Source organism: Python bivittatus, unplaced genomic scaffold (assembly GCF_059951505.1).
Source record: "Python bivittatus isolate LINGU-HERP-01145 unplaced genomic scaffold, Pbiv_v1 ctg000170_np1212, whole genome shotgun sequence".
Taxonomy (NCBI): domain Eukaryota; kingdom Metazoa; phylum Chordata; class Lepidosauria; order Squamata; family Pythonidae; genus Python; species Python bivittatus.
The window spans coordinates 2,175,662-2,200,999 of record NW_028277039.1 but is presented as its reverse complement, the minus strand read 5'-3'; the positions used below and the strand labels follow the sequence as shown (position 1 = coordinate 2,200,999).

The 25,338-nt window shown below is 40.6% G+C and overlaps 1 protein-coding gene across 2 annotated transcripts; it reads left to right on the top strand.

Annotated features, from left to right (window-relative positions):
- The first annotated feature begins 988 nt into the window (after nt 1-988).
- On the top strand, nt 989-25,213 carry UBA2 (ubiquitin like modifier activating enzyme 2). 2 transcript variants are annotated; one of them, XM_088135505.1, is made up of 17 exons: nt 1,938-2,162; nt 6,318-6,401; nt 8,421-8,491; nt 9,126-9,190; nt 9,772-9,872; nt 9,977-10,098; nt 11,114-11,181; nt 11,603-11,724; nt 12,753-12,852; nt 20,447-20,607; nt 21,338-21,431; nt 21,530-21,642; nt 21,724-21,879; nt 22,040-22,136; nt 23,374-23,479; nt 23,707-23,837; nt 24,270-25,213. In XM_088135505.1, the coding sequence occupies exons 1-17, from the start codon at nt 2,013-2,015 to the stop codon at nt 24,452-24,454; spliced, it is 1,926 nt and encodes a 641-aa protein (XP_087991631.1). In that variant the 5' UTR covers nt 1,938-2,012; the 3' UTR covers nt 24,455-25,213. The 2 variants fall into 2 exon arrangements, with proteins under 2 accessions (XP_087991632.1, XP_087991631.1); XM_088135506.1 differs by lacking the exons at nt 20,447-20,607; nt 21,338-21,431; nt 21,530-21,642; ... (3 more) ...; nt 23,707-23,837; nt 24,270-25,213 and adding an exon at nt 14,549-20,440 and having other exon boundaries at nt 989-2,162.
- The last annotated feature ends 125 nt before the right edge of the window (nt 25,214-25,338 follow it).

Here is a 25,338-nt window from a genome sequence, read left to right as displayed (position 1 = left end):
AGCAGTTCTCTCTGTGCCCAGGATGATGTGACCCTGTTGTGGGTATTTATAGAGATCAGTGAGGGTGCCTGAAGGGGGTGGGGTGGGGGTTAACGAGTGGCTGCTTGTTTTGGTGTCAGAATATGTGTGTATCTTCCTGGGGGTTAGGCAGGGTTTTTTCTATTGAGTTGTTAACAAGTGGCTGCTGAGGGTGATTAGCATGTTCATTGTGTGAACTGTTCACATGTCCTGGTGGTTGAGCTGAGTTCATTGACCTTTTGCAGGCTGTATTTTTCAGGATTGGTAGCCAGGTTTTGTTGATTTTTAGACTCTCCTCTTTTTTATTGAAACTCTGCTGGTGTTTGTGAATCTCAATGGCTTCCCGGTATAGCCTGGTATAGTGGCTGTTGGTGTTGTCCAGTATCTCTGTTTTCAAATAGGATTTTGTGTCCAGTGTGCTTGAGAGCATGTTCAGCTACTGCAGATTTTTCTGGTTGCTGTAGCCTGCAGTGTCTTTTGTGTTCTTTTATCCTGGTATGGATGCTGCGTTTTGTGGTCCCGATGTATATTTGTCCGCAGCTGCATGGTATATGGTATACTCCTGCAGCGGTGAGGGGATCCCTTTTGTCTTTTGCTGATGTTAGCCTCCACAGGTCGCACCTGCCTAACCTTGTCCAGGCTCAGATTGGTTAGTACTTTTTTGGTTACCACCAGGAAAGCTCACTGTTCTAGGCCAGACTAGGAAGAATCCCTACTAAGGGATTCCACCTACCAGGGAAATTCCAACTTTGGGCATTCTTGGTAGTTCTCTTACCATGGAACAGGTTGCCTCTTGGGGCAACATTGGTTCCTGCTTTCATGGCCTTCCCAAGGCAGGTGAAAAAAGGTCTTTAGAGACTGAGTGTGGAACCAAAAGTGCCTATTTGTATTTTTATATAAATTATAATTAATAATATATTTTATATAAATATTTATATTTTGTGTGTATGCCCACGCATGAATCTATAAAGCCCTTTATGGTTGGGGCTGGGTTATCGCTTGGATACTTATCCCTCCCTCCTCCAACATCAGGTTAGGCAATGAAAGGGCTCCAGTTTTCATTTGGAAGAGTATGGGCTTCTGTACTCCAGGCTGTGCAGCAGGGGTTACTCCTGCCTGTGAGCGGTTGTTGGGTGGAACTCCTTTTGTTTTGCACCCGCTCTCCAAATGGCTGCCTGGTGATGCAGTCCGGCAGCAAGACACCGCTCTCCCAGAAAGGGGGGCTGCCCCCACTGCCCCTCCGGTCTGCCCCGCTGGCTTCGTCTTCCCTCTGGGGAGCGGGAGGCAGCGCCCGACCGCGTTCACTTGCTAAGAACGGCTGCTGCGAAGGAAGGGGAAGCGGCTGGAGAGTTGCTGAGAGTCGAGCCCGGCTTGGTGCTTTGCAAAAGGCTTGGAGCGATGCGCCTGTTCTGGAAAGCATTCGACGGGTGGGGCACCTTCTCCTGGGGGTGCTGCCTGTGCCTCTGCGGCGGAACGCCGGGCTGGAAGTGGAGAAGAGACCTCCTGCCGCAGAGTCTTCGGGCCGGTTGACAGACGGCGCCGCGGCGCCCGCTTCAGCCGGGCGCCCTACCCCGCTCTGCGGAGCCCCGGTGAATGCCGAGCGGGAGAGGCCGCCCGTCCTTTCGCGGCAGCCGCGGCTCGGAAAGAGCAAAGCGGGCCGTCCCTCGCCAGCGCGCCGGGGAAGAGAAGCGGCTAGGAGCGATGGGGGCCGCGGTCCTGGGGTCGAGCCCGCTATGCCCCAAAGAGGGAGCCGCCGCTCCGCCCAGCCGCTGCGCGGGAAGCCGGAGCTGGGCGGCCACCCCAGTCACCGCACCGTACTGCCTGCCCGCCAGTCGCTAGGGGTCGCCGCGCGGCGAGGGCAGCGGCCGCTCTGGGAGCGCGATTTCTGCTCCGTGGTGACGCTCGCCGGAGGCAGCCTGAGGATTCGCGCATGCGCGGCGCCTCGCTCGGAGTCGCTCGCTTTCCCTTTTCCCGCCTGCTTCCTCCGTCTTGGGATGGCGGCGGCGGCGGCGGCGTCTCTGGCCCTGCAGGGGGAGCTGGCCCAGGCCGTGGCTTGTGCGCGGGTGCTGGTGGTGGGCGCCGGCGGCATCGGCTGCGAGCTTCTCAAGGACCTGGTTCTCACCGGCTTCGCCCACATCGACGTGGTGAGGCCTGCGGAGCAAGTGGGCGGGTAGACGTTTCCCCTTCCTCGGCTCGGCGCCTTTCCTCGGGCGCCGTCGCCCTCAGGGCTGTTCGTGTTCCCCCCCGGGAGGGGCACCCCTGTGGACGCGGGGCGGGGCTTGGCGGCGGCGTGCGAAGGGAGCCTCCCTCTGCAGAGGTAGTCCACCTTCGGTGCCCGGCGCCCCAGTCCCGGCTTTCAATCCTCAGGCTGACCCAGGCCCTCCCGACAGGCTCTGGAGGGGAGCCGAGGGAAGTCTCGGGGGAAGGCTGCCTGCGGCTTATGCCTCGTAAGGACGCTTGAGTTGAGGGTCCCGGATGAGCCGCCGTGGGGCGGCTCCATGGGAAAGCAGCAGTTGCGCCCCACCGGTGAGCCCTCCAGCGGCTCTCAGGGCCCTCGAAGAGGATCCAGGCAGAGACTTTTCAGGTTGGGGAGTGGCTGCTGATGCTCGGAGCTGCAACTGGTGTCCTGCTGGAGGCAGCCCGCCTCCCTAGGAGCAAAGAGACCAGGAGTCCTCCTCGCCTCCCTTACAGGGCACGAATGTTGAAGGGCTGTGTGGAACCTGGGTTTGCCTCCTTTCCGTCCTTTGTTCCCGTTTCCTGTCGCGTCGATTCGGTGAGATTAAATAGGCTGAGAGAGAGTGGCTGGCCATAGTTGCCCTCATCTTCATCCCCAGAGGAAATTTGGGTTCCATATAACACTTTTGCCATTACATCTCACAGGGAGTTATTTTCTGGTCAGTTTAGATGTGGCAGATGCTGACAGTGGAGCATCCATGTACAGAGCCAGGGTGCCTTTTAGACACTCTAAACCAGTGTTTCTGTCAGGGTTAGGGTTAGGCCTAGCCCGAGGAACTCCAGGAGACCATGCAAGTTCTGTTCAGCAATGTTTATTAGCTACAACCTCTATCAAGAATCTTCCCAGACTGAAAACTCGGTTCCCACAGTAGCTATGAAAACACAGTGAATTCCTCAGGGAGGTGCCAGCCTCATCCTCTTATCTCTTCCTCGTCCCTCTGGAGACGAAAGAGGATGCTTGCCTCCCTGAGTGTGGCCTTCATAATTCCATCCCATCACAGTTTCTCAACCTTGGCAACTTTAAGATGTGTGGACTTCTGGCTGGGGAATTCTGGGAGTTGAAGTCCACACATCTTAAAGTTGCCAAGATTGAGAAACACTGCTGTAAACAAACAATAGAAAAGAATAGCAACCCCTTTTATTATGGGCTTCCTAGAAGTATCTATTCAGCTGCTGCCAAGGAGTTAATGCTGGATGAGCAATTTGTGTTTTGAGTTTAGCTTTTCTGTTGCTCATATCTGAAGTCTTAATTTGTTTATTCAGTAGTACTTATGAAATCTAAGGACCTGGTTTTGTGCAAGATAGTTAACTTATAGAATTACAGGCATACCTTGGAGATACTGTGGATTCTGTTCCAGACCAACTCAATAAAGCAAATATCGCAATAAAGCAAGTCACACAATTTTTTTGGTTTCCCAGTGCATATCAAAGTTATGTTTACACTATACTGTAGTCTATTAAGTGTGCAATAGCATTATGTCTAAAAAAACAATGTACATACTTTAATTTAAAATTTTCTTAAAATAAGACAATAAAGTTTGCTGTATCGATTGACTCTTCCTTTCACAAAAGATTTCTCTGTAGCATGCAATGCTGTTTGATAAATGCAATATCTATGAAGCACAATAAAGCGAAGTGCAATAAACGAGGTATGCCTGTAATCCATTTTTCTGGATTAGTACATTGCAATACATTAACCCACAAAGTGACCAATGGTTTGGGTTTGCACAAGATGCTAAGTTAACAAACACCTACCGCCCCAAGTTAAAACTAGCTAAACTTAGTATGTTATATGAATGCAGTTAATAGGTTTTTGACCTGGTTCAGCCTCAACTGGGACAAACCCAGCCCATAGAAAACAAGAGTTCCTAAAACCTCAGTCATCAAATAGCAGTTGAAATCAGAAAATGTAAGATATTGAAAAGTGATAGGTCTTTATAGTGAGCTTTTGGAAAAGGACTTTTAACGATGTTTTAACAATTTATAGGAAAAACACCGAGGGAAGGTCTGACTTAAAAGAGTTTAAAAGTATTATTGCCAGGGACCAGCCCAAAATAATTGGCAGTTTAGGGTTCGAAATGGATGAATTCAAGATTGTTGCATTTATCAACAAAGCCAGCAAGTTGCTGTGGCTATGGCTGGCAAATACATATACTTGTAGTTTGCCTGTGATTGCTGCAAGATTGTCTGGTGGCAACTCTTAATTGAGCCTTCTCTGCTGCAAATGCAGCTCTTTGGAATGCATTCCCTGCAGAATTGAAGGACCTGGTGTTTTGTTTTTTTCAAAACTCTTTAAGTTTGTAAGGAGTCTGTTTCAGTATTTGTATACCGTGGCTGCTGTGTATGGTACACTAGTATGCTAATGACACCTAACTGGAAAAAGATTGTGCATTAATGTTTTCACAGAAGGAAACATAAACATATGCAGGAAATGTAAAATGGGTTTTGATTCCGCCCCCCCCCCCCAAATCCATGATGTTCCACAAGTTCTACTGAACTATTTTGGAGGTGGCTGCATTTCTGCAGAAATAAAACTCAGAACATTTTGTTTGTTCTGGGTCTCAGCTGAAAGAGAATCCAAATTCAGATGCATTCATGATTATTCATTGGCATTTTGTTCCATTTAGAAGTATAGAAATATCAGCACAATCATTAGACATAATGTTTCCACACACTACTAATAATATTTGAGGAATTACAAGAAAACAGGCAGTAGAATACTGATGAGCAGAGCCTGAGCTAGAAGAAAATGCAATGTTAATAGCAAAATACCAGAAAAGATAAAACACATCCACAGTTGACAAATGGTGGTATGGTATAAATTTCGTATGTTATTTTTAAATAAACAGCAATCTAAAATACTTAAAATTTCAGGCTTTAATCTCATAAAGGATGCAAAAATTGTGGAGGATTTCAAGTGACATTTTTCAGACATTCATAAACTAAACTGATATATCCTTATAGCTCTTTCCTGCTTAGAAAAGTATACTTTTGCATCTATATAGGACAGTTGTAGGTAACATTTTTTCCTTTACTAACAAAGCTTAATTTAGCCACATTTCATTGATTAATCTCATTCTTTAATTGGAATTGACTGGGTCACAGTGGTACAGCAGGCAGATTATTATGCTGGAAATCACTGATTTCATTTTATAATGCAAATCAAAACAGTTGCTTGCTGATTATTATGAAGTAAAAGCTAGAAAATGGGGTAGAAGTTTATCTGTATATTTTTAATATGCATAGGTTGGATCCAGATTTGATTATACTGGGAGCAAATCCATTGATATCTTGATTAACCTGATTTCAGTTTTTCTAGTTTAAGTATGACTAAGCCTGGACCCAATTCATTCTGTTTGCATCAGACCCAATTCATTCTGTTTATCAAAGCCCATACATAAAGTTTTAAGTACAAATAAGAGACCCATCTGCCACCCATGTGCTTCATCCAGCATCAGAGACTGTTCAAGACCAATCATGATATGGCTGCAGCCAGCAGGATCCAAATACCCTTTGGGCTGCTGCTGAAATGTGGATTTTAATTCCAGGTTTGCTCTTTGCTTTCTGTTTTTGTGCATTTTTAATGGGCTGCTTTGATACAAATTTTTTAATCATGTATTAGCCAGTTTTTCTGGTGACATATTTCTAAAATAAAAGCACCCAATTAAACTGCCTTATGTTGTAAATTTTAAACATGTACGTGCAAGATCGTTTGTTGTGCGTACAACAGATAATATTGCATGATATACATTCTCTTCTGTCAACTGACTGCTAATGGAAGCAGGCAATTGAAAATGTTAACTTAGAAATACCATTTCTTAATTCAGTAACAATTTGTGTTCCAAAGTGATCCAAGTCTAGGGTAGCTTGGTGTTCGGCTTTGTATATTGAAATAGTACATAGCTGCATTTTTTGAGATGACTGAGGTGACATAGCAAGGGGGTGGTCTATCTCTCTGTGCCTTCCCCATTCAAAATGCAGTGCCGTGATTTCTGATATGCATAAAATATGCTTTTGTTAATTCATCTGAACAGATCTGGTGACTGCAATTACTATATTTCTAGATTGATCTGGATACCATTGATGTCAGTAATCTCAATAGGCAGTTCTTGTTTCAAAAGAAGCACGTTGGAAGATCAAAAGCTCAGGTAAGAGGACTCCTGAGTATACTCAATTTCTTATATTTTTCAGCTTCAACTCAATTTATCTACCATTTATATTCTCTTTCTCAAGGAGAAGTCATTGTTCCTCTCCATTTTTCATTGGGCAAACTGTACCTTAAATATTTATTTAGCCAATTTATATGGCTGTCTAACCTAGCCTTGGGTGTCTAGCATTGGGTTAAAAAGCAAGTAAACAAGAAATAACAAAAAATATGAAAAGATTAAAAAACACAGAAAAAAAATAATACATCCAAAGCCATTCAGATCTGGGCACTAAAGTAGAACCATAACTTGTATAGGACCTAGAGGTCATCTCATCCAACACCCACTCAGTGCAGGATCCCCTAGAGCATCTTTTCTGTCTGAATACCTCTGTCAAAGGAGAATTTACGTCCTCATGTGGCAACCTGTTCCACTGACTGACAGTTCATACAGTCAGGAAGTTCCTTGTAGTTTTAAAGTTCCTTTGTAGTACTTTGTAGTTCTTTTGTAGTTTTGAAGTTCCTTGTAGTTTCCCACTGGTTAGGGATACTTTTCTCCTTCAGGATTAGAAATCATTGGATCCAATCTACCTTCCCTTGGAGTTCATCAGAATTTGCTCTTCTGAAGTCCAGGATTCAAGTCTGACTCTTCTCAGTTCTCACTCTCCTGGGTATTGCAAATTCAAAGATGACAAGATCACTTTCCCTCAAAGTTCTTCTACCAATTTCTCCCTGTGGAAAGGATGAGATCTAGGATAAGAGACCCCTTGATCTTTTTTCTGTTTTCTGCCAAATTATGTTGACAGAAGATAGGACAAGAATTTGTTATACCTCTGACTCTTGGCCAAATTAGATTACCAGCAGATGTCAGGATAACCTAACCCCCCTGTTCTCACTTTTGCATGCCTTTTGCATAGTCTTCTGATGCAGGGAGGCCTCGTCTGTATCTTCTGTCTGCCCAGACAATCTATAACAAGCTCCCACAACGGCATTATTTTCAACATGATTTCCATACTCTCATTCCTGAATTTCTGTGCGAGGCACCTACCTAATGCTTTCTTCCCAGTATTTTACCAGGAGTCCTTTGTGAAGGTGGTATGGTCATTGTAGAACCTAAATACTTCTTGGCAATACCATCCAATTGTTGACTTCCAGGATTCTGTTTTCTCTTCTTGTATTATGACCCTTGACCAGAAGGTTTGAGGAAAAAGCTATGTTTGCTTCCAGGTCCTTCAACCTTCCTGCCCAAGACCTCTTAATTTCCAGAGGTCTCTTCTGGCTGTGTCATCCTTGATCAAGAGGAAAGAATACCTCCCAGTGGGTTTGAATTGATTTGGAAATCTCTCTATCACATCTTATATATGGGCATCTGAAAGGCAACACACCTCCTGCACACAGTCACCTTGTTTCCTCTTAGTAGGAAACCAGCCACCACCATCACATGCTGCTTCTTTCTCAGGGTAGCTCTCAGATATCTTGAATCCATGGGAGCCCAAGCATTTTCTACAGTGCTCTGTGGCATGGTTTGTTGAGGTGGCTATTGATTGTGGTCTAGAGGGAATGCCAGTTGTTACCTTGCAGTTAGCACATTTTAGGGAAGCACTGTGCTGCGGAGAAAAGCAGCTCAGGAAAAGGTAGCTTGTTTAGGCAATCTCTCTACCCTGTGGGGGAGGGGGAAGAAAAAAATGGGTCAAGCAAAGGATACTGTGCAAGAGAACTTTATGTGAATGAGATGGCAGCAACCAGTGATCTTCTTAGGGTCACTCTCTCTCCATTAGTCACCTGTTCGCTTAGTGACCATTTCACTTAATGACCAAATCACTGGAATGGATTGTAGTCGCTAAAGAAGGAGAGGGTATATATGTGCACCAAACATTTCTTTTTCATTTTCTTGGTTTGGTTTGTGTCCTTCTGTTTGTCTTGTACGCTTGTTAAAAATTCATAAGGCCACTTTTGATTCACAGTGTGAAGTTTAAATTTAATTGGTTCTTGAGTATAAACATGCATTCTTAATCTCTTGCAGGTTGCCAAAGAAAGTGTGCTACAATTTCACCCACAAGCTAATATTATTGCTTATCATGACAGCATTATGAAGTATGTCTGACTTTTGTTCTTAAATGTTTTTACTGCTTAGTTATTTTTTAAAAATGTCTAAATTCAAGAAACCTGGCTTTTGGAAATAAATTCTGTTTGTCACACAGTCTAGAGTTTCTTCCATTACGTGAGGCATTGTAAGATACCAGACTGCTTAATTTTCCTTTTTCTACTTAATATTATTTGGTAACATTATAGAATACCTGATAGCTACTGAAACTTCTGAAACCATCACCTCATCATCAGCTATACATATTCCAAACAAAAAGATAGATTTCACTAGATGTAACACAGTCAACTTTATTCCAAAAATAAAGTATTAGAAAGTTGTTTTTGGCGGGTTCTAACTAGCTTTTGTTTAAGGAAACAGGTTGTAGAAAGAACAGTGATTTTCCATCAGTTATTTGTCCAGCCTGAAATATAACAGCCCATTTTATTTTTCTCCAAACTGTTTTGATCTATTAACTGAGAGAAAGTAATTTTTGAATTAACCTGCTAATTCATATGTTTTGTGTGATGGACTGGGTAACCAGTGGAATTACAAATCCTTGTGACTGATGTTTGGAAAGGGTTGCATTCATGTGGGTTTTACTTGACAGACTTAACTAAACAGGTATGTGTTCTTTTTCTGCAGCCCTGACTATAATGTGGAATTTTTTCGTCAGTTCACCCTAGTTATGAATGCCTTAGATAACAGAGGTGAGATTTCTTTTTGCATCTTACATTTTGAAATGGGTCTCACAGACAAACACATTTGTGACCTCAATTATTCCCTGCATCTGTTCCAATCTATTTCCTAATAACATGTGCTGCAGAGATGGATATGGGGAATAATGTTTAAGAATTAATGTTGAGAACAACTGCTCTGATTGCAAGCTGCTAACTTAGTTGTTGCCCAGTGATCAAAGTGAACAGTAACCACTTGTAGAGGTCATAGGGAATGGCCCTGAAGAACAGGAAGAAGAGCCGCTGCTAAGGCAGTGGTCAGATAAGCAGGGTTTGAGCCCGTTCCAAGAAACTAATTTGAGAAACCATTTCAGACAAGCCTCTCCCTAATTCACACAAAGATAAAGTGAGGGAGAGGAGAAGCACATTCAGACTTGCCAGATTCTGTTACTAAGCTGTTACAAGAAAAGTAGTCCCAACCTATATGGCATTGGTTTCTTAGTCTGGTCTATCTTGTAGGACTGACACCACTGTACTTTAGGGAGAAATCTGGCAGTATTGAACCTAGCCCTTTCTGGTTCTTGGAAGTCAGTAATAGTCATCTCTTTGCACAGCTGCCCGTAACCATGTGAACAGGATGTGTCTAGCTGCTGATGTCCCTCTTATAGAAAGTGGGACCGCAGGCTATCTTGGGCAGGTCACAGTTATCAAAAAGGTAAGACATTGTCTTTCTGGTCTCTCATGCTGCAGCATTATAATCCTCAAAATGTAACAATACACACTCTGCAGTATTTTTTTTTCTAATTTTTCCCTCAATAGGGAGTGACAGAGTGTTATGAATGTCACCCCAAACCAACCCAGAAAACATTTCCAGGCTGTACCATTCGGAACACTCCTTCTGAACCCATCCATTGCATTGTGTGGGCAAAGTATTTATTCAAGTAAGCTATCTGTTTTAAAGGGATAAATGCCATTTTCCTGTTGCAAACCTCAGAGGGGTTCTGGTACTCTCTGCTTTGTAAGCGCTAAGAAGTAATTGCCTGGGCTGGGGCTCTGTACCTGGCGTGTTATGCAGATTTGTCTGATAGGACTATTGAGTGGACGATCCCACCTTATGAAAGAAACCTGGATGTAACAGATCATTGCTGGCATGCTGTAAATGTAAACACAAGCAAGGCAGGTTGTCCTGTCCAGTTGCAGCAAGAGTGCCTGTTTTTTGTGGAAACTTCTCTGACACATTTTTGTAATAATTCACAGATTATTCTTCTAATAACTGCCTTGAGTGATGAATAGCAAGAATACTGTAACCAACATGGTCCCTTTGAACCAAATACCAGTAGTTGCAGTCTGTTCTTTTCTGGTTGGACCCCATCTAGAATTTGGAATTGGTTCAAAGATGAGCAACAAAGATGATCCAGAGACCAGAAACCCTTAAGGAGATATTGGGGAAATGGGGCACATTTGGCCTTGAGAAGAGAACTCTGAGGAGGATATGGGGGTACTTGTGAAACTCCTCTAAGGATGACATATAGAAGGCCAAAACCTGTTCTTTGTCACTGCACAAAATAATGGATTTAAGTTAAAGGAAAGCAAATTCCAACTGAATGCCAGAAAAAAATTTCCTTAACAGTAAGCATATTTGAGGATAGAGCTTGGAGGAGATAGTAGTCTGTCTTGTCAAACAGGAGGATTCACTATAATATTTGAATGCAGATCAAGACTGATTAGCTTCTCAATTTTGGACAGACACCATCTCTGACTTTTACTATGCTAATTGGTTTTTTCTCCCTAGTTCTTAAAATGAACACTTGCCTGTGTGGTGTAGTAGTTAAAATACTGGACTAGGCTCTGGGAACAATCCAATAAACAAAATGAATAATTGCTCTTGATTATACTTTATTTGGAAAAGTGATGTGAATGTATGAAATTGTGTATTTTGTGTGTTTGAATGCATAGCCAACTGTTTGGAGAAGAAGATGCTGATCAAGAGGTGTCTCCTGACAGAGCTGATCCTGAAGCTGCTTGTAAGTGTAAAATTGCCTCTTCATTCTTGAAATGAACCCTTTATTCTGTTTATTGGAGACTTAAAACCTCTTCACAGCTCCTACTGATTCTCTCCAGGCTTTTCTTCCTGAGGGCCAACCAACTACCACACAAGGGTATTTCCATTCTCCTTGCCACAGAACTGTCACTGTCCGCAGGAAAACCTTTCGAACCATCTGAGTCTTAGCCATTTTCTTTTAAAGGGTTTGGATTAAGAACATACATGGCTCTGAGTCTTGGATTCTCTTATATACCCAGCTAAGCAGTTGGATTCTGTGGTAATCTGAACAATGTCCACAACCCTCTACATGGGCTTTCTTCCTGAGAAATACCTATTCTTTGGTTAAAAGATATTGGGCAAAATATCTTAGTAATGAATGTAAAATGTTCCATTATTGACAGGGGAGCCAGCAGAAGCTGAGGCTAGAGCAAGAGCCTCGAATGAGGATGGGGACATTAAACGTGTTTCAACCAAGGAATGGGCTAAATCAACAGGCTATGATGCAGTTAAACTTTTCACTAAGGTATGGCATACTCAATAAAAACGGAACTGTGAAGTAAATATCTGTAACGTACTTATTTCCATGTAGTGCCTAGGTGGTACAGTAGGATGCAGCTGATGAAATTAAATGAAACATTATACCACAGTAGAGTCATCAGTTTTTAATTTTAAAAAGTTTTACATTTTTTAAATTTAAGTTTGTAAAGTGTTTCCATTCATTAATTTAGTAATGTATTCTGAAAGGTGAAAACAAGGGTACTTACTTAGGGATAACCTATCTGTTATACCTTGAGAATTTATAGCCCGGTATGGTTGCTGCAAGGTATCGCCAGCTTTGATCAGCTGCATTTAAGCTGTTTTGATCAGGGACATTTAAGAGAAAGGAAGCTGTTCCTATATTGCAGAAGAATACCTTCTAGAGACTCGTGCAGGGGTTCCGCCACATGCTGTTCTCTCTACACCCACGCATTTCCCTTGTTCTCTGAACCTCATCTTCCTCCTTTGCTGGTATACGAATTCTAAAACTCCAAATGCTCCTGACCTCATTCATACTCTCTGTGTTGTTTTTGAGAGATGTTTTTCATAGTGACAAGCTATACATTTGAGAGGGGAAGGCTGCTAAAACAGAAAGAAGGGGTTATGTGGGCAAAAGTTTGTATCAGGAGCAGGCAACCTTTTCTGGCCCGGGGGCTGTATTGTATTGCCTGAGGAGTGCAGTTGGATCAAATGGTAGTTGATATGGGTGGACCTTCTTTATTTTATTTCTTTTATGGGCCATTAGGCTGCTTCAGTTGATATTAAATCTTCAGAGTTCACAAACAGAACACAGCATGTCTATAAATTTAATTTTGCTTTCTTTTTTGTCAAATTTGCACAAGATTGCACTCAGCAATTTAAAATGAGATTTTCCAGAAATTCGCTACTGTCATTCAGCATATCTTTAAAACAGCCCTGTTCCTAATGTTCTCTATCAGCCCTAACCAGAGAGCTGTTAATATGTATATCATAAAAGAGCATCACTTGGCTTTCTTTCCAAATCTGGTTTTCTAGCTTTTCAAAGATGACATCAGGTATCTGCTAACAATGGATAAGCTCTGGAGAAAAAGGAAACCTCCTATTCCCCTGGACTGGAATGAAATACAAAGTCAAGGTAAGCATTTTTAGATTAAGAGCTGAAAATATCTAATGGAATTGAAAATATCTAACATAATTAACTGAATCAGCCAAACAATTAAGTATTTCATTACTGGCTTCTGGTAGAGAATCTGTGTATTCACACCATTTATTTAGTACTGGTCCCCTGCACTGTATCATCCCAATTTGAAGAGTAGCTAAAATTGTGATTTCACAGTTCTGCAGTTGGCAGTAACAACTGGGGTGAGAGACACATGTGCAAAGTCATCTCTAGTGTTCATGCTTCAAGATTACAGGTCATTCTGTGTTCCAAAATATTCTTTTGAAGGATATGATCATGATAGTTTAAATTTGACTTGTTGTTGTTGTTGTTGTTGTTGAAATTTATATGCCACCCAATTCCCAATGACTTTTTTGAGACAAAAAAATCAAAAAGAAAAATACAGTAAAATTAATTAATTAATTAATCAATTAATTAATTAATTGCTGTGTATAGCCGCCCATCTCACATATGTGGCTCTGGGTAGCACGTATAATTTAACAAAAACCAAACCATCAAAACAATTGAAAAACAAAACCATTAAAATACAAGCAAAGTAGTTAAAAAGTATAAATAAAACAAAAAACATGGGAGAGCATATTCCAAAACTTACAAACAACACAATCATTTTGTGGGCTCCATGCTTTGATGGGCCCACAGGCCCGATGACAAAACCAAGACAAACTCTTGGAAGGAATAGGGCCAATCTTGGGGGAATGTTGTTCCACAGGGTGGGTGCCACAGCAGAAAAGTCTCCACCTGGGTTCTGTCTGATAAAGCTCCTTAGCAGACACGATCCACCACAGGCCCTACCTACTGGACTTGATGGGACAGGTAGATGTAACCAGGGAGAGGAGGTCCCTCAAATAACCTGGTCGCATGCCATATAGGGCTTTACAGGTCATAACCAGCACCTTGAATTGAATCTGGAAGCAGACTGGCAACCAATGCAGCTCATGGAGCAGAGGTGTGATGTGCAGTTCTAGGGGTACACATAACTGCCTGCGCCACCGCATTTGCACCAGCTGAAGCTTCCAGATGCTCTTCAAGAGCAGCCCCATGTAGAGCACATTACAGTAATCCATTTGGGAGGTGACCAGGGCATAAATGACTGAGGGTATAGCCTCCCAATCCAGGAACAGGCACAACTGGTGGATAGCACAAAGTTGCACAAAGGCCCTTCTAGCCACAACTTCCATCTGCTCTTCAAGCAGGAATCATGAGTCCAGAAGGACCCCCAGATGGAACACAGAGTCTGTTTGAGACAGGGCCACCCCATCCAGCACCAAAGTTGGTAAATTCCCAGATCCAGAAGGCCCCAGATCCACTGTTTTGCCAGGGTTGAGCTGAAGCCTGTTGTTTCCTGTGATGAAATGTATCTACAAAGAGGAGGGTGATGAGAGAGATCAAGGTTATCAGGAAGGAGGGGGTGCATTCCAGGAAGGGGACAAATGACAGCACAGGCCACAGGGGGAGCGTGGGAAGCAAAAGAACTTCAGGATAGCCACTCCCTAGAATCTCCCAGGGTATATCCACTTATTGCTGTAGTATAGATTTAGTCTGGCAAGATTCTGTCTATAAGGTGTAAGCAAATAAAGGAACTTTACTCAACTGGACTGTTTCACCTTTGTTCTTGGCCTGGGCCTGACATTCCCCATCCAAACTCCTACAGCCTCCAGACTCTGAGACAGGTCATCAACAATGTTGCTTCATTTGCCATGGGCAATGTACAGCTGGGTATCATCAGTATACTGACCACACCTCACCGCAGGGCAACAGATGACCTCTCCCAGCAACTTCACGTAGATGTTAAATAGGAGGGGAGAGAGAAGAACTTCCTGCCACCCCACAAAGGAGGGGCCTAAGGAGTGATTTTGCCCCCTCAACCAACATTGATGGGAACCAACCCTAGAGAAAAGAAGAGAACCACTGTAAAACCGTCCCTCCAGTCCCTAACCCACAGAGCCAGCTCAGAAGGATACCATGATTGACAGGTTCAAAAGCCACTGAGAGATCAAAGAACACAAGGATAGATGTACTCCCTCCATCCTGGTTCTTCCACAGGTCATCTACAAGTGCAGCAAGCTGTCTTAGCACTAAATCCCAGCCTGAAACTGGACTGGAACGGATCTAGATAATCCATTTCCTCCAGGATTCTCATCAGCTGCAGACTGACAACCTTCTCAACAACCTTCCTCAAAAGTTATCAAAAATTGTTGGTCCAAGGATTGCCTCTTCAGTTCATTCCATTTCACAAATGCAGCTATGAAAATGCTGAGGATGTTTGTGTGTTGTAAATGTTATGCATAAAAAAGTAAAGCCTCAACTTAATGGACTTTTCCAGGGGAAATGGTGTCTCTTAAATCAGAAACAATTATGAAGACAGGGTTGTCCTTCTCAACATCAGCCATTGGAACTGTTGTCCTTCAACAGTTTAAGGGCCCGTTTCTCTTTTTCATTCCAATTATTTTTATTTTTCATAATATACAAATAAAAAGAAAAAAGAAAAAAAGATTACAATGACAGTATGAGAAATAGAAGAATTGCAAGAGAAGAAAAATAGTAGAAATGTAGATTAGAAAATAGAAGAAAAGAAAAACAACAAAAGGAAAAATAACAAACGTATATGAACATTTAACAAAGCGACTTCTGACTTTTGCAAAGGACATATACAAAAAACTTTTCATACAGCCTTGTTTAACTTTATAATATAGCTTCTACTTTTCCCAATAGCCTATTGGTATCCCTAATCATCAAACTCATATGTTGCTATTTGACTTTGTTCAGTTTTATACAAAAAAAATCAATAAATGGCTTCCAGTCTTTCCTGAATTTTTTCAATGTTTTTTCTTTTATAATCACCATCAATTTCGCCATCCCTGCTAATTCTGACAACTTGACAATTCACTCCTCTACTGTAGGTAATGCCTGGTCTTTCCAGTGTTGAGCCAGAAGCAGTCTCACAGCTGTTCTCATATAAAGAAGTAGAATACCGTGTGTTCTTTTTCTAAATGCATATCCATCGTCCCTAATAAAAAGATTTCTGATTTCAATTGAATGTCCATTTTCAAAATTTTTCGTGTAACTATATGTATGTCCATCCAGTATTTTTGTACTTTTTTACAGGACCACCAAAGGTGGTAAAAGGTTCCTTCCTGTCTTTTACATTTCTAGCAGGCATTCAGTATTCCTTTATACGTTTTAGAGAGTTTATCTGGTGTCAAATGCCATCTATACATCATTTTGTAGAAATTTTCTTTAAGGTTATAATGTAAATTCGAGACTCTTATAACCACATATTTTCCCATTGTTCAATTTGGATATTATATTGGCATTTTTTTGCCCATTTTATCATACAATCTTTTACTAATTCCTCTTCCGTTTCCAAAGTTAACAGTAATTTATACATTTTATAATGATAATCATTTAAACATAATTTGGTTTCAAATATAGTTTTATCCCTTTCAAATTCATATAGTTTCTTATCAACTTTAAATCTTTCTGATAGTTGCCTATATAGAAACCAATGGCACTCGAAGCCTTGTGAGGTCAAATCTTCCTAATTTTCAATCTAATATCCCCTTGATGATATTCCAACAAATCCTTATATCTTATCCAATTATAATTACCTGTCATCTCTTTTCTGTGATATGCTTCTTGTGGAGATAACCACAAAGGTAGCTTGGGACATATTCTAGATTTATATTTATTCCATATTCTTAGAATGGCTCGTCTAATATAATGATTACTAAAGTCTGCATTGGCCTTAACCATATTATAACACAGGTAGGCATGCCACCCAAATCTCAAGTCATGACCTTCTAACTTTAATAATCTTCTGTCTCTTAATGTTAACTTGTAATGGAAAGCACGAGTGGGGAGGATTCTGGAATGGAGCTCCAGGGTTACAGGGAAGGGGGAGAGACATTCCAAGGAAAGCATCTCCTCAGCCCCCAGCTGGACTGAGAGAAAGTCAAGAGGAAGAGACTGGCCCCTCCCTAAGGTCATAATGGTTATAGTTGCTGTCATTGGGAGATTAGAGTTAGTCTGGTGAGATGCTGTCTATTAGGTGCAAGCTAATAAAGAAGCTGAGCTGATTTCTGGACTGTCTCAGGTGATTCTTGGGCTGAACCTGACCACCATTCTTTTGCCCAAACTAAGCAAGATGCTGCAAAATATAATTTTAAATTCAGTAGGGCTAAACCTCCCCTTTCTTTTGCATCACACAGAATTTTATATTTCACTCTAGGTTTTTTTCCTTGCCAAATAAATGTTGATAATCTCCTGCTGCCATTGTTTAAATGGTAATTCTGTGGTTAGTACCGGTATTGTTTGGAATAAAAATAACATTCTTGGTAAGATGTTCATTTTTACCACAGCAGTTCTCCCCAATAAAGATAAATGTAGTTTTTCCCATCTAACAAGATCTTTTTTCACTTCATTCCATATTTTTACATAATTGTTCTGATACAACATACAATTCGTGTTTGTTAAAGTAATTCCTAAATATTTCATTTTTTTAATCATCAGGTTTTAATCATCAGTTTTGTTTGGTCTTGTGATCCCATATTTTTTATTAACATTTTTGTTTTATGTTTATTAATTGTGAAGCCCGCCAATGAACCAAATTCCTTTAATTTATTCATTAATATCTCTACCCCTTTCAGCGGGTCTTGAACCATCAATACCACATCATCAGTGAATGCTCTTAATTTATATATCTCACTTTTTACCTTAATTCCTCTTATCCCATCCCCTTTTCTTAGGTCCCTGTTCAGAACTTCCAAAACCAATATAAATAGGAGTGGAGACAAAGGGGATCCCTGTCTCGTTCCTTTTTGAATGTCACACAGTGGTGTTAGATCTCCATTCACTATAATTCTTGCTTTTTGTGTTCTATATATTGACCCTACCCATTTTGTAAAATTATCCCCAAATTCCATAATTTCTAGAACTTTAAATAGGAAGGACCAATTAAGATTATCAAATGCTTTTTTTGCATCTAAAAAAATGAATGCAGCCTGCTTTTCGTTATGTTGTAGATATTCAATGATATTCAAAACTGTTCTCAAATTTCAACTGTCTTTTAGGTAAAAACCCACTTTGGTCTAAATGAATAAAGTCCTGCAGAACTGTTTTCAATCTATTGGCCAAAATAGTTGTAAATATTTTATAATCACTATTCAGTAGTGATATTGGTCTATAGTTTTTGGTCAAATTTAAATCTTGGCCATCTTTGGGAATTAATGTAATATTTGCTTCTTTCCATGATTCCAGCATCGACCCTCCTTTTAAAATATGGTTCATTGTAGTAAGAAGTGGTTGTGGGATTTCACTTTCAAAATATTTATAATAGAATGCTGGAAGACCATCTGGGCCTGACGATTTTCCAGTTTTAATCTGTTTTATAGCTTCCATAATTTCCTCCTTCATTATTCGATCATTCAAAGTCTGTCTTTGCAAAGTTGTCAATTTTGGCAAGTTTTGTTTTCTAAGATAAGAATCTATTTTTTCTATAGGAACATCAGTTTTTTTATACAAGGTGGAATAATATTGGTGAAAGATGTTTTGTATAGTTACATTATCTGTTGTTCTTCAAGTTTGAAAATTGTCCTTTTCTCCCTCTCTTTCTGTAATTTGAAGGCCAACAGGTTTATTTGCAGATTTGAAGTGTTTTTGTTTTACATAAGTAAAATCTCTTGAGTTTTTTCTTGAGATTTCTTCTTCTTTATTATATTTTATAAAGTGGCCCCTCATTACAGCTTTGCTTACATCCCAGACTGTATTTATATCTGTGCCTTTATTTAATTATCCTCAAAATATTCTCTTAATTTCTTTTTACAGTCATTGACTATTTGATCTTTCTGTAATAAAGTTTCATTTAATTTCCATGTATAGGATGTAGCTCTCTTTTTAAGGATCAATTTAACAGAATTATGATCAGAAAATGTCTTTGGGAGAATTTCTACTTTTGAAGTCAGGGTAGCTAAATTTTTAGAAGTCCATATCATATCACTTCTAGAGAAGGATTGATGTCTTTGGGAGAAATATGTATAATCCCTGATATTACTGTTTATATGCCTCCAAATATCGACTAATGCTAAATTATCTACCAGGTCGAAAAAGGATGTTGGCAATTTTCCTTGAGTATTTTGGATATTCTTTTCTGATGATCTATCCAAATGTGGGAAAACAACAGCATTCCAGTCACCCATCAAGCAACAACTTTGATAGAATTGTATCAGTTGATCCATCAAATGTTTGTAAAAGGATCTCTTATTTTCATTTGGTGCGTAGAATCCCAAAATAAAAGTTTTTTGTCGTTGAAGTTTGATTTCCACCCCCACAAATCTACAGCTTGGATCTACTATTATTAACCAAGGCTTTAATGGGGGGTTAATGTATAAAACTACTCCATTATGGTTTTTTTGGTCCCGCCGAAATAAATTCCTGTCCTAGCTTTGTACATATTAAATGTGTTGTATCTTTGTTTCTAATATGTGTTTCCTGGAGACAAATTATATCCTGTTTTAACTTTTTCAGACGATGAATTATCTTCTTCCTTTTTTGAGGTGAATTTGCCCCATTTATGTTCCTTGTCTGAAATCTGTAATCCGTATTTATTTGAATAGTTTTGAAAAGTTCATGCTTGTAGCATCCTGTTCTGCATCAGGTTTATCTCTCTCTGATATTTTTCCAGTTTGTTTCTTAGTTTGTCCTGTGCTTTCTTCAGGTGTCTGTTGTAGCTCTTTTTTAAATTTCTCCAGAAAATCTCTCGCTTTTTATACTGTGTTCAGGCAATATTTCCTTTGTTGAAAGAAAAAGTGTATCCCCTCTAGTTTCTCCCATCTAAATGGAATCCCATTTTGTTTCAATAAATCATGGTTGTCCTTCTCAACATCAGCCATCGGAACTGTTGTCCTTCAACAGTTTAAGGGCCCATTTTTCTCTGACTGCTCTGTCAGCAAAGAACTCTGGATTGGGGCAGGAACCAGGCTGGGGAAAAGGAATTGGTGCTGCTGTTGCCTCAGCATATACCCACTACTTAACCCTCCATCCATCTGCCACCCAGCACACCTGCCCAAACATCCCTATGCCGTCCAGGCTTCTTTCCCCAGCTCAAATGCCTCCACCCCAGTACTCTCTCCACCTGGGCCTCCTCCTCCCCCATCAGGAATTTAAATGGAGCCAAGGCAGAAGCAGATGCCTTTTGTAGGGGAAGCAGCAGCCACAGTCCAGGCTGCTTCCAAGAATCAAAGACAAGTCCATTATTTTGAGATACTGTTTGGATGAATATTTTGCCTGCCTGCTAAACTTTACTTTATCTCTGTCTCTACTGAATTGGCAGCTCACTTCCAACAGAAGGTGGGAAGCACATTATGCAAACTCTGGAGACTATTTGTGCTGCTCTTTATTTCCTTCAGACCTGTATTTTGTTTGTAGTGGTTGCAGAGTGACAGTCCCATTGTCTTAATGCACAAATAATATATTTGATGTGAAATTGCATTGAATTTGGAAATGTTTTTAAAGAACAAGTTGCTGTTTTTCTTTTTTCTTTTTCCTTCTGAAGACAACAGCACATTTAATCAGCAGAATGAGTCTCCTTTGGGCCTCAAGGACCAACAGGTTTTAGATGTAAAGAGCTATGCACATTTGTTCGCTAAGAGCATAGAGACCCTGAGAGTTCAACTGGCAGAAAAAGGTGATGGAGCTGAGCTTGTATGGGATAAGGTTAGTTCAGCAAATGCTTGGGAGTCTGTTGAATGCAGAGGAGTAAACCAGCCTGCTGACTAAGAAATAGCATTATGCATTATTTAATAGAGTCAGAAGGAGCCATTTAAGATGAAATGGAAGCTGTGGAGTCCAAGACACTGGTCAGTACAGGAATCCACATTACAGCATCTGAACAGTCTCTGAACACATCCACTGAAGGAGAACCCACTGCTCTCTGTAGTCATTGGTTTCACTGTCAAACTGTTCTTTTTTTAAAAAAAAAACTAATCTCAGAAAAAGACAAACATGGCATTGTGAAATATGTAAGCTGAGGTAGCCTTGCCATGTGTAAAGTATTGAAATCAAAGTAATTCTTGGCACCTTGTTGTTATTCCGCAAACAGCTTAATAGTAATGGATTCCTCTAAGGATGACCAATCTGGCCCTTTCAGTGTGTATTATCCTATGACCCTGACTCTAAGTCTCTGCTAGGAAGAAGGCAGTGATCTGAAAATGTTATCAAGAAAACTGCAGAGACTTATCCAGGCAATCACCAGGAATCAAGGTTGACTTGAAAGCAAATAAATGAATAAATTAGATAATGTTAACCTTTGCTGTGCAAATGTGCATGAGAAAGGTTTTGATATTATATGAAACTGAGAACAAAATGACCCATACAGTTATTTTATATCTTCTGATGGGGCTATAAGTACTTTCTTGTTAACTGAAGATGGAAATCTTGTTTACAGGACGACTCTTCTGCAATGGATTTTGTCACTTCTGCTGCGAATCTCAGGATGCACATCTTTAGTATGAACATGAAGAGCAGATTTGATATCAAATGTAAGTTCATGTTTCCCTGAACTTTTTAAAGTATTTGCTCTGCCCCTTTCCACATCCTATGTGGAAAAAAAAGCATCCTATTTTTGTTTTCTTTTCAGCAATGGCAGGAAACATTATCCCTGCTATAGCCACTACCAATGCCATAATAGCTGGTCTGATAGTGCTGGAGGGTCTAAAAATTCTCTCAGGAAAAATTGAGCAGTGCAGAGCGGTAAGTGTGGTAGTGACTGAGTTCTGTTCTTTTCTTCTTGCCCCTCCTGAGCATATGATTTGTTTTCTCTTGCCCTCTAAGATCTTCCTGAATAAACAGCCTAATCCCAAAAAGAAGCTGCTTGTTCCATGTGCTCTGGACCCTCCAAATCCTAACTGCTACGTTTGTGCAAGTAAGCCAGAAGTAACAGTGAAGCTCAATGTCCACAAAGTGACTGTTCTAACACTGCAGGACAAGGTAAATGAGCTGCTCTTTCTCCATTCCGTTTCTGCTTGAACAGTGTTGATAGGATGCTCTTCCCCAGAATCTGTGCCCCAAGATTAACTTTTAACATTCTCATGTTTAGAATTAGAGAGTGGGAGAAAGAGCATCTGAAATCTATATTTTTACCTAACAGATAGTGAAAGAGAAATTTAATATGGTCGCGCCTGATGTTCAGATAGAAGATGGAAAGGGAACTATTCTCATCTCTTCAGAAGAAGGAGAAACTGAAGGTATGAACTTAAAGCTAAAACAGGATGGTGAATATCAAAAGCCAGATTACATTAAGGAAAAAGATTCCTTAATGCTCTCAATTTTCTTTATGTTACATTTCATCAGGATCACTCTGTCCAAGGTCTTGTATCCCACCACAATAGAAACGAACACCTTATTCTTTCTGAGAAGCACATTACATTGTATTCTGGTTATAATTAATTTTAAAAACATCCTCTTCTCAATTCACCACCTTTGCAATTGTACTAATCTTCACTTCCCCTTTCCAATAGTAAGACAACAGGACTACTCCAAAATCAGGAGTAAATTCTCAGTCACCAAAATCTGCTTGCACCTGCTTATGATACAGCAAAAGGGTGAAAAGGTGCAGTCTTTGCAGGCAGAAATAAAGGATTGAGGGCAGAGATCTTCAGCAGTGGGAGCGACCTGGAAGGGAAAATTTGCTGCTTAGCCAGGTCACCCTTCACCCCTTGTTCTCTTTCTTCCTTTCCAAGAAGCAAGAGAGAGCAATGGAAACCAGGGGGGAGGGATTACCCTTGCTGCTTCAGCCGCTTGTAAAGCAGGGAAAGTCCAAGAACACAAATGAGAGCATGGAAGTTCCCTTCTATCAGTAGTTTATCTGGGGGAATAAAAATTTGTTCTCTTTCTGCACTTGCTAGTAATGTGAGATGCAAGGAAAATGGTACCTGTGGTGGGAAAAATTGAGAGGGAAAGCAGAAAAGGTCTCACAAAGTGAGGGTGGGACAGTGACTTATCTGGGCAAGTGTGGAAGTGGAAGAGTAAAAATTGGGAAAGGAAACCATGGGGAAGAGGCCTGCAGCAACCCTTCTCCCTCCAAGCCCATGACTCTGACCTGTGCCATAAAGAGGAGTGAGTATCAGGGGCTGGAAGATGGCATGCTTGCAGCTGGATAGGGGGGTTGAGGGAACATGTCTTCTTAGTCATTGTTAAAGCAACTGTTCGTGGAGTCAAGGAAGAAGTGATGCTGGCAGCTTCTGAAAACACTGTATCCTCTGCATCCATAAAACCTTTACACCTTTTGTTCATATTCCTTTCTTTTAAATATGGTACATGCAACTCCTGTTTTTTTTCCCCCCAGTCAGGCAAAGAACTGACTATACTTCAATTGTTTTTAGCAGCCTTATGTGTTTGATTATTTTAAAAATTTTGAAGGTTAAGTACATTTTCACAAAACATTACAAGTGTCCTTTTTCTGATTTCCTTTCTTGCTTACAGCAAATAACCACAAGAAGTTGTCAGAATTTGGGATCCGAAATGGCACTCGGCTGCAAGCAGATGATTTTCTGCAGGATTATACCCTACTGATCAATGTGCTGCACAGGTGAGGATGGTCAAGTCCAACTTTATGAGATATTGCTGAAGTCAGAAACTGAATTTCTGCAGAAAGAATGGCAGATATATTTCTAGCAAAGAGATCAAATTTATGGCTCGGCCCTGGATTTTCTCGGCCAATTGCGAGGACCTAGAGGAGGTTCAGGAACACTTCTTCTCATTATACATGCAACTGTCCCCATACAAGCTTATTTTTGTCTGTATCTTTTTGATCAGCGAAGACCTTGCAAAAGATTTGGAGTTTGAAGTTGTTGGCGATGAAATCATTGGTCCCAAATCATCAGAACAGCCCACAAGAAATATCACCAATGGAAGTGATGATGGGGCCCAGCCCTCAACATCCACAGGTAAGGGAAAACAATATTGTTGAGTACTTCAGTCATTTTGGAAGTCTTGGCAGCCATGTCAAATGTTGAAATGTAAGCTGTCTGAAGAGAAACTAATACTTTTGTACATTTTTTAATATTCTGTAAAACATATACAGATTTTCCTAAGCCTCTGAATCCACACACCAATTTCTTTCCTATTAGGTTGGTTTTGTCCTCACAACCAGTATGTCCTGCTCTCTCTGTGACCAGAAATTTTAGAAATTAAAGTGGTTTAGCAATTCACATCCTTCACTGCAAGTGTCAGGCTGTGACATATTCATAAATATTCATAAATTCCTTCTAATAGAAGGAAGACCTGATAGAAATAAAAATGCACAGACTCTTCCAGTAAACATGCATTTTAAGGAATTGTGAAGCCGATTTGCACTATGGTGACTCTTTCTTTTCTAGCTCAAGATGAAGATGATGAAGATGTTCTGATTGTTGAGACTGAAGAAGATCCATCAAAGAATGCAGATGACACAGAAGCTAAGAACCGCAAGAGGAAGCTTGATGACAAAGAATACACTGGTGCAAAAAGAATGCGTTCTGAGCTGCCAGATGACAAACAGGATGATGTGATAGCCCTGGACTGAGGGCTGCCATGCCAGAGGGTGTGCCAAAAGGCCAAGGGAAGGAAGGTGTGAAATGTCCAGAACTAGCTGTATCAGCCCCTGGTTTGCAGAATCTCTGCTATTGTCATTCCATAGCATTTAGATCTTCCCCAGTATGCTATTTTGAATATACTGGACTACCTTATTAACATTTAAGCAGTCATGAAAATGAAGATCCCTATAATGTTTGAAAGATGAATTGCTAAGTGAAAACAAGGGAACCCCAGATTAGTGGAGAGGATGTATCAATTGGTAACTTTTCAGAACATTTCAATTCTGGCTCAAAAAAAAAAATAGCATTTCTTAGCCTAGTTCTTGCAATTTCTCACACCTTCACAGCAACATTTGGAAAATGAAGATGAGTTGTGTTTCAAGTAGTCATTCGACACTATGTAAATTACTGTAAAACAATTTACTCCGTCAGCTGGTAGTGCCTGCTGTGTCAGAAATGGATGTTGGTGTACTGTTACAGTTTCAGCTTATTTATATGGGATGTTCTGTAAAACTTAACTGCTACTCTACCAGGCATCTGATGGACCAAATAAATACATTAGCTGTAAGCTACTTCTGTTTGCACAGACCACCTGTGTGCTGACATGAGGATTTGTAAAATGTCTTCATACTTAATACTGTACTAACTTTGATCTTAAGCATCCACAAACATACTGCAGGGCTTTTGAAAAACATCCTTTGTTGGCATTGAAAAGGGAGGGTTTTTTAATAAAATTTTTTGTCACTGATCATCAGAGAAAATCTTTATTTGCCATTACAACATTTAAATCACCTTAAGTGTTTTCACTATTTCAGAGTGTTGTAAAGCTGATGTATGTAACCCAACTGCAAATGATAACATTGAAAATCAATGC

Excerpts from the sequence above, each read along its gene's own strand:
- UBA2 (XM_088135505.1), top strand. The coding sequence starts at position 2,013 with ATGGCGGCGGCGGCGGCGGCGTCTCTGGCCCTGCAGGGGGAGCTGGCC. Across the intron at positions 2,163-6,317 it reads GCTTCGCCCACATCGACGTG|ATTGATCTGGATACCATTGA; the intron begins GTGAGGCCTGCG and ends CTATATTTCTAG. Across the intron at positions 22,137-23,373 it reads AGAAGAAGGAGAAACTGAAG|CAAATAACCACAAGAAGTTG; the intron begins GTATGAACTTAA and ends TCTTGCTTACAG.